Below are 12,486 nucleotides of genomic sequence, written 5' to 3' on the forward strand. Positions count from 1 at the left end.
GCCCTGAAGGGTGTCCTGGATCAGGGTGGGGGTCCCCACTGGGGTGCCTGGCCAGTCTGGGTGAGGGGCTGAGGGCTGTTTTCAGGCTGGGAGTGACTGAAGTTCCCAACCACTCCTTTTTTTCTTTTTTTTTCTTTTTATTCTGGGACAGCTGTACCTTGAGGCTTGGCTCCAGCTCTTAGGCCTCCTTGCGGCTAAAGTAGGTTTCTGGCCTTTGCTTACAATGTTGCGAATCTGCTGGCTGAAGTCAGGCGGTATTTGTTACAATGTTTCTTAAACTGCCCGCTCAGAGGCCTGCAGCCGCAGGCGGGGAACGTTGGAGTCCTCCGTCACTGAGGCAAGCAAGCCTCATGTTAGTTTCAAGCTGCCTGGCTGCCGGCCGCCATCTTGGCTGACAGTTAATTTGCATATCTCGCTGATTAGCCAATGAAAAGGGTAGCGGTCGTACGCCAATTACCATGTTTCTCTTTTATTAGTGTAGATATGCCACATTTTCTTTATCCTTTCATCTATCAATCGATGAACACTTAGGCTTTTGCAGAAGTTTTTCTTTCTAATATGAGTGACCCTCCCTCACTCCAATTTAGAACCTCCTTTCCCCTAATTTCTCTACTCCAGCTCTACGCTGCCCCCAAACTTAAGTACTTGTTGCCTCAAAGCTAAGCAAGGTGCTCAGTGTCAGTGTTCCTTTCTGCAAGGACTGTGTTTGCCTACAGAAACCCTGCCTGACTTTCTGGGCTCTGTTCCACCTGCATAGGAAAAGGCCCTTCTGGCAGCTGCGTGGATCATGTTTGGGAGGAGCCAAGGTAGGAGCAGGGCCATGACTTCTTTCTCATAGAAAGAAGGTGTGTGGCCTGGCCAGTGTTGCTCAGTGGTTGAGCATCAACCTATGAACCAGGAAGTCACAGTTCGATTCCCAGTTAGTGCATACGCTGGGTTGGCAGGCTCGATCCCCAGTAGGAGGGCATGTAGGAGGCAGCCGATAAATGATTCTTTCTCACCATTGTTGTTTTTATATCTCTCTTTCTCCTTTCCTCTTTCTGAAATCAATAAAAACATATTGGAAGGAAGGAAGGAAGGGAGGGAGGGAGCGAGGGAGGGAGGGAGGGAGGGAGAAGCTGCACGAAACTTTCTGTTAGGCAAACTTCAGAGGCTCCAGGGGTCCTCAAACTATGGCCCACGGGCCACATGCGGCCCGCCGAAACATTTATCCGGCCCGCCGGGTGTTTTTGCCGCCGCTGTGTGCATAGGAATTTGTTCATAGTTTTTTATAAACTATAGTCTGGCCCTCCAACGGTCTGAGGGACAGTGAACTGGCCCCCTGTTTAAAACGTTTGAGGACCCCTGCTTCAGACTTTCTCTTATTTGGCAGACCTGATAATTCCCAGCCCTCTTCTCCAGTTTACTTGTTTGTCCCCCTTTTTTCCATCCTGGGTTGCTGGAGGCCATCCTCCTCCTTCTCTCACTCCCCGTTTCCCCAATCTTTCCCTCATCCCTGCTATACTTTCCTGGTCTGAGTGCACTGTAGAGCACATTAACATTCCTAAAACAACCCAGCTTCCACTGCTGATGTGCCACAGATAATTCATTATTAGGATGTGTGTGGAGTTACAATCACACACAAAAAAACAATTTTCTGGGTGATTTATTATAATAGGGACAGAAGGCAGGTTGTTTACCATTTGAAGAAAGAGTCTGGGGAATGGATTAAAACTTTGGGGAAAATTTATGATCAAACCTCAAGGTGCCCTAATTCAGAGTCAGGACAGTATGCTGCTTGAATAGTGACTGATGGTTTCTGGCCACCTAGGTTGCACTTTCCCTTGTTCAGCCCATGGCTGGAAGTCACCTCTAAGTATGAGCTCCTACTCAGCACCTACAGTGATCTCATCTTTGTCTTGAATCTGATTGGGATGTCATAGTTCATTAGCAGGTACTCTGATTCCAGCCTTTTCATTAAATAGATTATAATGATTTTACCATGATGGGGGTGGGGTGGGGTGAACAGATTTCAGTTTATGCAAAGAACAACATGCTGGTTATCAGAGCCCTGGGTCTGGCCCCAGCTCCTTCACTAATACCCGCTGAGAGGCCTTGCATCAAGCATTACCTTCCAAGGCTCAGTTTCCCCATCTGCCAAGTGAGTAGGCTGGACCAAGTGCTTCCTTTGGTGTCAACCATTGCTGACGTTCCCAGGATTGGAATCTAGGGTGCATCCAGGCATCGTCAGAGGGCTGTGAGCTCATGGGCACCCCTGGGACAAAGGCAAGGATGGTCGTTGCTTTCTTTGGTGCTGTGTTCCCTCCATACTTACTTTAACTCTAATGAGAATCTCCACTTTTCTATCTTTCTTTCAGAACTGTCCAACACATTGGACAGACTTCTCGGATGAAGAGTGCCTAAGAGACTGACGGTCAGCATTTCCTAAGATGGAGAAGACAGATGGTAGGCAGGCTGTTTCGTATCCTTGGTTTAATGCGAGCATTTGAGTTGGAAAGGGATTGTTTCTATACATCCCAGAGACAGCCTGTGGGAGGCCTACAGGAGACGTTCTCCAAGCAGGCGCTGGGAGACCCGAACCATGTATTTCAAGTATGCATAAGAGAAGTTGGTAGGGAATGGGAATGAAGCCTCATGTTTATATCTGACTAGTGTAATTTTTGGAGTGTTTTCTCATCTTTTCCAAGCACCAAGAAGGGAGTAGGATGCTCTCACTCACTGTCCTCATTTTATTTTATTTTAGTATATTTTCATTGATTTTACGGAGAGGGAAGGAAAGGGATAGTTAGACACTGATGAGAGAGAAACATCTATCAGCTGCCTCCTACACGAACTACACTGGGGATCGAACCCACAACTGAGGTACATGCCCTTGGCCAGAATCAAACCTAGGACCCTTCAGTCCCCAGGCCAACGCTCTATCCACTGAGCCAAACCAGTTAGGACACCGCCCTCATTTTAGAGTTGAGAAACTTGAAGTCTAAGAAAGAGGCACAATATGGTAAAATTCATATCTGTGAGATTTTCCAAGTCATTTAATGTCTCTGAGCCTCATTCTCCTCATGTATCAGTTAGCTTTGCTGTGTAATCAAAACACTCAAAAAATGTATTGACTTAAAGACATTTATTATTTCTCAAAAAGATTCTGGGCTGTGATTCTGTCAGGGCCAGCTTGGCTGAACTTTGCTGGGCCCACGTGTCTGTGTTCTTCTGGGTGATTTGGCCTCATGGTATAGAATGGCCACACTCACAGGCCTGGTGGATGATATGACCCCATATCACCTGGTACATTGGTGATGATTTGACAAGTATCTCTCTTTGTCCAGCAGGCTAGCTGGGGATGGGGGTAGGGGCTTGTTCACATGGTGGCAGAATGGTTCTAAGCACAGCAAGAACAGATCCCAATGAGCAAGTGATTTTCAATCTCTGCATATGTCACATTTGCTGTTGACCTATTGGCCAAAGCAAATCACAAGGCCAAGCTCAGGGTTAGTGTAGGAAGGGAGTACCCAAGGGTGGGGTATCATTGTTTTTGCAAACAGTCTATCCACAAGCAGGTATTAGTACCTATTCCACAGGGTTGGTAAAGGACTAAATGAGATAATATAAGATTGGTGCGTAATACTATTTAGCACAATGAATATGTCAATGAATGTCTCGATGAATGTTCCCTTCCTCCCCTCCCAGGAAATCTGCAAAGGGTCATAAACTGGATCCCGATGATTTGGTTTCTAATGAAAGGCTTTTTCCAGATCACCAAATGTGAGGAAACAGGAGAGCCTATATTCTCCCTTGAATCACATGGCCCTTCACCGGTGCAGGACTTTGGGACCAGACAGCAGCTCCAGCCCTGCTTCTTCTTTCTTTCCAAATGCAGTCACCATATATTTCAAGAGTCTGCCTTTCTCCCCAGAGAGCAGCCTTCTCAGCGCATCCCTGGAAGTGATCCCACAGAACACCAACTAATTCCCTGAATGCCCCGGGGGCCTGTCATTTTTACTGCCTCATTTGTCCCTGCTCAGCACCCTCGAGAACTACTGCTCTCCACGTGATTAACCACAGCCAGCTCAAGAAGGGCACCCCTCCCTTCAGGCACACACGTCTCACACAATAAAGGCAGAAGAGGGAAAACATGCCGTCGCTGTCTTGGCCTTTTGAAGTGGCTCATCTAATTCCCCTTCTTTCCCTCTGTATTTCTGGCCACTTTCTCTCTAGTTTCTGTTTTCCCCATTTCCTTTAGAATCATAGAATAGGCTTTTGGACTCTCTTGTCTCACTTTCAATGCCTCTGATTGGTTTGCTCACCTGCCAATCTTCTCTTTGTCCCACAAGGTCATTGCTGTGGCCCCTCCCTCTTTCCTTGTCCCTTCTAATGAATGCTCTTTCTCCTGTCTGTGTGTGACTCCAGGCTCATGGCTGTGTTTGCAGGTCCTTCCCAGGGGTCTAGTGATTGGGTGTGCTTTCAGACCAAGACTTTGTAGGCTTTGTAGGTAGCGCTGAGCTTCAACTGTCTTCCTTTTTCTTCTCCCCTGACTCATTTTTCCAGTTTCTTCAGAATTATTTTCTTGGGCTCTCTTTCCTTCTTGAGGCTCTAGTCCTAACACAGAGTTAAATATTCCGAGGAGAGAGCACATTTTTAGCCAATCCTCCCCTGCCTATCCTTACCTTCCGGCCCCTCTGTGGAGTACCTGCGCCATGTTCTCTACCGAATTAGTGCCAGTGATCACAACTCTGTAAGGTAGGCATTAGTGCCGCCATGTTACAAATGGGGAAATTGAGGCAGAGAGAAATTAAGTAATTTACTCAGAATTACAGAGATAAGAGATGACAGAGCCAGGCCAGTTTCAAATCCAGCCAGTTTGGCTATGTGTTGGTTTATTTGATCTGAAATTCATTTTGAGCAGAGACAGTCCTTCTAATTAATTCTTACCCAGGCCAGATGCCCAGAATTCTGAGCTCCTGCATACCTGTCACCAGGCAGAATTAAGAGGAGCAGAGCATAATGTGAGCATAGGTCTCTCAGCATATCAGATCGAGCTCCCTCATTCAAGGGCTGGCATTCCTCTTGCTCTGGGAGAAAGAGGAGGCACACAGAGTGGCAGTGGCAAGCACAGCAGCACAGCGGATCGCGGTGTGTGTCCTAGTGATAGCCCAGAGTGCTAGCTTAGGAAAGCACCTATTAAACTTGTCATCCCGGATAGATGCTCAGTCTCACAGACTCCTTTGGTTCCCCTCTGCCTCCCTTAAGGAAGATTTTGCCTTTGAATCTTCTGTTTCCGATTTGATACTATTATTGTGTTTGTGCTCTGAATCTGCTCCGAGAGGCCCCTGGGTAAATTAGTGCATTTCTACTTGTTTGAGGCAAAAAGAAGATAAATAATGCAACCTCTTTTTTTTCCTTAAAGGTAAGTTATTTGCCTTCTGGGCCATAAATCTGCTCTCCCCTTAACTTTAGACAAATATCTCCTCTCTGATTTGGCCTGTCCCTGTAACCCAGGAGCTGCTGAGTGCACCAAGAGGCCTAGGATGTTGCATAGTGCAGCTTGTAAAGCTAATAGGGAGCAATTGCTTTCATTTACTGAATCTACCAGTGTGCCTCTTTGGGGGGAAAGCAGGTTGGTAAAAAATTGTGTTGGTAAATGTGAACTTGTTTGGAGCTTTTGGGGCTGGAGTCATGTTTACTCCTTATCTGCCTGGAGTCTAGATGTCTGCCAGAGAGCTCTGGAATGAGGACCATCCCAGGTATTTGCACCGATGCTTTATTCTGTTCCCTGCTGCGGTTGTGATGTAATTACCCACAGGCCCTGCAGCTTTGCGGAGCATTGAGGCTGGTAGGCGTGTCAGTGTTCATGCGTACAGCCTTCATGTGTCTATTGGCTTCCTGTAGTTCAGTGGAGATAACTGTACTTCCCCAAGCACAGAGGGCCACCTGACAAGCATGTGACTCCTGCCAGAAGGAGAAGTCAGACAGGCAAGTGGGAAGAGCTCAGCTCCCATATGTCACCCCCTTAGGGGAAAAGCAGCTCAAAATGTGCCCCGGGTAATAACATCATTTGCACCTTTTCTTTAACCTGCCCTTTCCCTCCATTGCCTTACCTCTTCTCACCTTGACCATGTCAGCAGTTTCCCAACTGTCTTCAGGCCTCTGGTTTGTGTTTCATCTCCTCCTCTGTGAGAATGCTCTTTGTTGACATGCATACACGTTACTCCATGATTGGGCTCTTACTGATCTCCCCAAGTTTGTCTTTTTCTACTCCCCACATGATAAATTACAGCCATATCGACTGCAGTTACAGAACCCTGAATTACTGAGAACTTTTGCATCTCCATGTCTTTGCACATTCTCTGACATATTTGTAGGATCTGCCCTGGCTATCTATCGATGCATAACAAACCACCCAAAACTTAGTGGCTTAAAGCAATCATGTATTATTAACACAGGTTCAGCTGAGTGGTTCTCATTTGGGGTCCCTCCTGTTATTGAAATCAGATGATGGCTGAGGCCAGAGTCATTGATGGCTTTTTTATTCATGCCTGGCACCTGGGCCAGGCTGGCTGGACCAGCTCAGGCTGGCTAGGTATCTCTCTCCTTGTCTCCACATGACCTCTCTATAGGACTACTTGGGCTTCCTCACAGCATGGCCACCTCAGGGAAGTTGGACTCCTTACATGGCAATTGGTTTTCACTGAGAGTACATTCTAAGAGACCCAGGCAGAACTTACAGGCTTCATATGACCTAGCCCTGGAATTATGTCAGCATCATTTCCACCTTCTCCCACCCCCCAACAGGCCAGCCAAGATTCAAAGGAGTGGAGAAATATACCTCACCTCTCAGTGTGGGATTTTCTTGCCTGTCTAGAGAGGGTAGAAATTGACAGTGGCCTTCTTGGAGATAAACAGCTACAATGTCTTTCACCTCTTGTTCTGGCAAATTGCTATTTGTTCATTTAACACCAGTCATATGTCACTTTTGTAAAGTCATCCCTTTTCTACCAAAGAAGAATGAACCTCTAAGTCCAAGAAACTTATTCCAGAAAACCTGGGACAATAAGTTAGGAAGGAAGACTGTTCCATGATTATGTATCTGTTACCATTCTTGTCACACTGCGTTGTACTTGCTGGTGTTTCTATCTACGTGGCCACACATTTTTTTTGAGGGCGGGGCTATACCTGATTCATCTCTGTGTCCTTAGGATTTAGCTTAGCAACCAACACGTAGGTGCTCAATAAATAGTGATTGAGGTAAGTGAATTGAATTATTGCTATTTTGTAATTTTTCCCTCAGGGCCTATTACTCTTAGACCTAAGCGGTCAGTCAGTCACGAACAACCTACAGAGCTCCTACTGTGTACCCAGAAAATCAGCCTCCATTATGGGGCTTCACTCCTCTATATCTGAGGCTTCCACAAGGATAACTACAGTATTGAGCACGTGTTGAATGTTTAGCCTGTGCTAGGTGTTGTTCTAAGCACGTCATGTATAGTCATTAATCAGTCCTCACAATCATGTCATTTACCTATTATTCCCATCTTGTAGATGATGAGACACGGCGGGGCTAGCATTTTCCCCAAGGTCACAGAGCTGAAATATAGACCAGGTTCGAGGGTACGTATTCTTGGCGTCTGTGCTCTCCACGAACGTCCTGCCCTGAACTCAGCATTTCAGAGCATGTTTAGCAGAATGTCACAGAGATAATAAAGGGTGTCACATGAGCAACATCAAAAGGACAAAGGCTATTTCACCTAAAGAAGGAGCTACTTGGGAACAAGACCCTACGGATTCAAATACTTGAAAGACGGACTTGTTCTCAGTGACCTCTGTTGGAGTCATGAAAATCAGTGATGGCCCAGCCAGTGTGGCTCAGTTGGTTGAGCAACATCCCATGTACCAAGAGGTCACCTGTTTGATTCTTGGTCAGGGCACATGCCCAGATTGTAGGCTTGACCCCCAGGAGGGGATGTGCAGGAGGCAGCGGATGGATGCTTCTCTCTCATCGATGTTTCTCTCTCTCTCTCTCCCTCCCTCTCCTTTCCTCTCTCTCTAAAAATATAAGCATATCAGTGTTGCCTTGGTGTGATCAACTGTCTGACGTCCCTGAGAGTTTGGGCTACCCTGAAAAGTCATGAGTTCCCCATCTCTTGGAGGATGTATGCCAATGTCCCTTTGACATTATATGTCCCTTTTCCCTCACCACCTGTTTTCTAGTCTGTGAAAAAAAATGTAGTATTCCTTACGTGGCATGAGTTTTTGAAAGTGAAGTTCATGTTTGTTAAGCACTAAGAAGTTTTCAGATGAAAAGGAGTATGGGCTGTGCGTGATCACGTGTTCCCATGCTCTCTGATCTTCACCTAGAGGTTCGGGCGTCTGAGGAAGGTTACGTAGAAGGCTAACTTTGATGTCTCTGCTTGTATCAAGGTTTACTAGTACCTATTTGAGTAATGCAAGGTTCTTTAATGTTGAGACAATTATATAGCTCATCCTTTGAAACTTTCCATATTCATAATGCCAATTAGCAGCCTGATTTGGCAAATTCCTGGCCACTTTAGTTCGGCAATTACATGACTCAAACCCCATAAAACAGCAGGAGACGATTTTATTTTGCCGGTCTGCAGGCCGATCCCACCGAAGTAACTGAGTTGACCTACTGCAAATTGGAAACTATTTCCTTACGTATTTCCTTGCAGACTTTGGCTAAGTACACATTGATTTAATAACATGGTTTCTTAGCACAGCCAAAAGACTGCGCATCGCAGCATAATTTAGAGGCTGGAACATTCTGGAGAAGTCAAAATCATAGATATCAGCCCTCACCACCTGTAATTCTTGTGAACATTGTGCTTCCCTTTTTACATGCCTTATGTCTTCCAGCCAAAGACCAGTCCTCGCAGGGGGATGAGGAGAAAGGCCCTCCAAAGAGCCTCCCCTACTCCGTGGAGACCCCATATGGCTTTCATTTAGACCTGGACTTCCTCAAGTATGTGGATGACATTGAGAAGGGAAACACCATCAAGAGGATTCCTATCCACAGACGGGCCAAGCAGGCCAAGTTTAGCACTTTGCCCCGAAACTTCAGCCTTCCCGACAGCGGGGCTCGCTTGCAGACTGCTCTTTCCCACCAAACCTGGTCCCCGGCGGTGTCCAGGAAGGTGTCGCTGGGGACCGAGGAGCGGGCCCAGTCTCTGCCGCCTGGTGAGCACCCCCAGGCCTCCGCGGGTGGGAGCGAGGGGAGCTACCACAGGAAGGCCCTGCTGGCCGAGGCCGCCAGGCAGCTGGAGGCGGCTGCCCCCCGGGACCCCGAGCTGACCTCCGGGAGCGGACGGCCCCAGCTGTTGAGAGCATCGAGCATGCCAGCCACCCTGCTGCAGAACAGGGGCTCGGAGGACCCCAGCCTGACCTCAGGGCCCCCCGCACCTCCCACCCGCCCTCCACTTGCGGCTGAAGGCGCCTTTGGCCCCGCGGAAGGATTTGCGGGTGTTCACAACTTCACCCCAGGAGCAGCAACCCAACCCCAAGGCCGAGAGTTTGGAGACCTGGTGCCGGGGGTTCCGGAGCTGGTCCGGGAGAGGGCTGAGCCTCCTCGGGCTGCAGAAGAGGCCCCGCAGCACCTGTCTCTCCCCAGGCCCCGCTTCTCACCCCCGAATGCACTGGTAGTTTCAGAGGATCCGAAAGACCAACTTCACCCCAGAGGAGCAGAGGTGGTGTTCAGCCCTGGCTGCCCGACACCCAGCCCCCCACCTCTGCCATCACCCATCCCTGAGACTGAGCTCCCCCTGGAAGAAATCGAGCTCAACATCAGTGAGATCCCGCCCCCGCCTCCCGTGGAGGTGGACGTGAGGAGCATCGGCATCCGGGTCACGGAGGAGAGCCTGGGCCTTGCCCCCGCGGATCCTGGCAGCATCGCCATCCTGAGGCAGCAGCTCCTGGCCCTGGAGGGGCAGTTGTCTGGGAAAACGGAGGAGCTGGCCCAGGCCAGAGCTGCCCTCCAGCAGCAGCAGGAGGAAATCAAGGCCAAGAGGCAGAGGATTCAAGAGCTGGAGTGCAGGGTCGCTCAACTGGCGGAAAAGCTTAGCCACGAGAACGCCGAAGACACTCAGGGCCGAAAGGATGCCACGGTCAACACTGAGCCTCTCCAGGGACTCCTGACCAGGGAGTCGTGTGACAAGAGCATTGGGGTTAACCTGCTGAGCAGCACGGAATCTGAAAGTTGGGGGGCCCCAGGAGAGGAGAATGACCTGTGTGGGCAGGACAGTCATACACAGCGGGATCAGAGCCCAGCAGAATTTGTGCCACCATCCCAGCTGTCACTGCCACAGGACCCCGAGATGGTCCTCACCTCTTCTTTACATAGCTGCCTCTCCACTGAGCTCAGGATCGAAGAAGCAAGCTCTGAGCAGGAGGGAGACCCTCAGGTGGGAGACAGGGATCTGGTCGGGGGAGCAGGAGACTCTTCATGCAGCAGCGACATAAAGGCGCCCTCAGCAGGGAGGGAGGCCAGTCCAGAGCTCCCAGGGAAGGAGGGCCCAGGAAGGCCACCCAGCTCGCCCACAGAGGCCACTATTGGGCAATACGTTAAGAAGATCCAGGAGCTGCTGCAGGAGCAGTGGAGCTGCCTGGAGCACGGGTACCCGGAGCTGGCCAGCGCCATCAAGCAGCCTGCCTCCAAGCTCAGCAGCATCCAGCGCCAGCTCCTGAGCTCCCTCAACCTGCTGCTGTCTGCCTACTCCGCCCAGGCTCCAGCCCAGAAGGAGTCCCCGGCCCCCTCCTCCTCTCCACCACCAATGGGTAAATACTGGTGCCTGAGACAGGGAACCATTTCTCCTTAGTGGGACAAGCCAAAGGGGAAAGGGGCTTTGATTGCATGCATATGTTTTTAAAAGATTTAAGCACCTCTGGGAACCTAGTGTTATAAAAACTCACCTGTGTAACAGTGGAGGCTCTGTGCCCCTATTCGTGTCCATGCTCTGAGGTTAGGATTGACTGCAGGATGTATAGATATAGTACAGGGCACAGAGATGCCAGCCAGGGAGCTTAAATCCAGCCCACTGTCCACCTGCAGCCAAGCCTGCAGCACTGTGTCCACCCAGAGGGGTGCCTATATCTCATTTGCATGGCACAAAGGCAAGGTCTAGGGTGGACAGTGGCCCTGGTTGTGTGTGCTCTAAACCTCAGCCTCCCTTCATTGTTTCCTGAGATCCTCTCTGGTTCTTACACATTAGAGCAGTGGTTCTCAACCTTCCTAATGCCGCGACCCTTTAATACAGTTCCTCGTGTTGTGGTGACCCCCAACCATTAAATTATTTTCGTTGCTACTTCATAACTGTAATTTTGCTACTGTTATGAATCATAATGTAAATAATCTGATATGCAGGATGTATTTTCATTGTTACAAATTGAACATAATTAAAGCATAGTGATTAATCACAAAAACAACACGTAATTATATATGTGGTTTCCGATGGTCTTAGGCGACCCCTGTGAAAGGGTCGTTCGACCCCCAAAGGGGTCGCGACCCACAGGTTGAGAACCGCTGCATTAGAGGTTTTTCTCTGGCCTAATTTTGCAGGAACATTATATTGAGTTCTGAAATATTTCACTGAACATTGTGTGTGTGTGTGTGTGTGTGAAAGAGAGAGAGAGAGGGAGAGAGAGAGGTTGAGTGACACATGTTGACCCTGTGGCTGAGCAGCACTTCCTCTTGTAACAGACCATACACTGTTGAGTAAAGTGGAACCATATTTTGCTTTGCTCAATGAGCAGCATGCGAGCCTGCTTCCTGCCACAGATTGCAAATTGCCTGCTTTCTCATTATTTCGTGCTAGTTCTAGTCTTGCCCATTAGTAAATGCCTCCTCTACCTTTGAGCACAGCTAAAGAAGACTTGTGCTCTTGCTCATGTGCCTCCCATGCCTGTCCCACATCACGGTGTCAACTCGCCGAGGTGGGAACAGAGGTGGGACCAGGAGTCATGTGAACTAACTTCTGTGCTTAGAACTAACTGACTGCCTCCTTCTCTGCCATTCGCTGAGCACGGGTACCCGGAAGTCTGAGCCTCAGACTTCCTAGCTGTAAGACAACAATGGCACCCACACCACATGGCTCTTTCTAAAGAGTGCTCCCACTGTCAGCCACACAGAGGGGCTTTGTGACCAGGGACACTTCAGCTGGCACTCACCAGAAGGCTAGGCCTCCTCCAAGACCCTCAACATATTTGATTGACATCATCTAGTTCCCTGTCCCTTTCTCCCTCTTCACACACCTTCACTCTGGATCCCCTCAAAGCAAGAGTCTCAGTGTTGCTGCCTTCGGGGGCATCTCCACGATCATTCTAACCTGTGATGTTGTGTCTGCCTAGAGCTCTCCCCGTCGACCAGCCTTAAATCCATAATGAAAAAGAAAGACTATGGCTTCCGTGCAGGAGGTAATGGGACCAAAAAGAACCTTCAGTTTGTTGGGGTTAACGGTGGGTAAGCATCGCTCGTGAAGCCCA

At 49.0% G+C, this 12,486-nt stretch overlaps 1 protein-coding gene across 1 annotated transcript in view; it reads left to right on the forward strand.

Moving 5' to 3' along the window:
- Positions 1-2,429: 2,429 nt before the first annotated feature.
- KANK4 (KN motif and ankyrin repeat domains 4) overlaps positions 2,430-12,486 on the forward strand; it is a gene marked incomplete at its 5' end in the record, with an annotated part of 29,319 nt that continues 19,262 nt past the window's right edge. Inside the window, 3 exons of the mRNA XM_081085317.1 lie at positions 2,430-2,445; positions 8,869-10,782; positions 12,352-12,463. Of these exons, the coding sequence (XP_080941443.1) occupies positions 2,430-2,445; positions 8,869-10,782; positions 12,352-12,463 (2,042 nt within the window). The remainder of the gene's footprint in view (positions 2,446-8,868; positions 10,783-12,351; positions 12,464-12,486) is intronic.

This window comes from Myotis nattereri (assembly GCF_964212035.1).
Source record: "Myotis nattereri genome assembly, chromosome: 3".
NCBI lineage: Eukaryota > Metazoa > Chordata > Mammalia > Chiroptera > Vespertilionidae > Myotis > Myotis nattereri.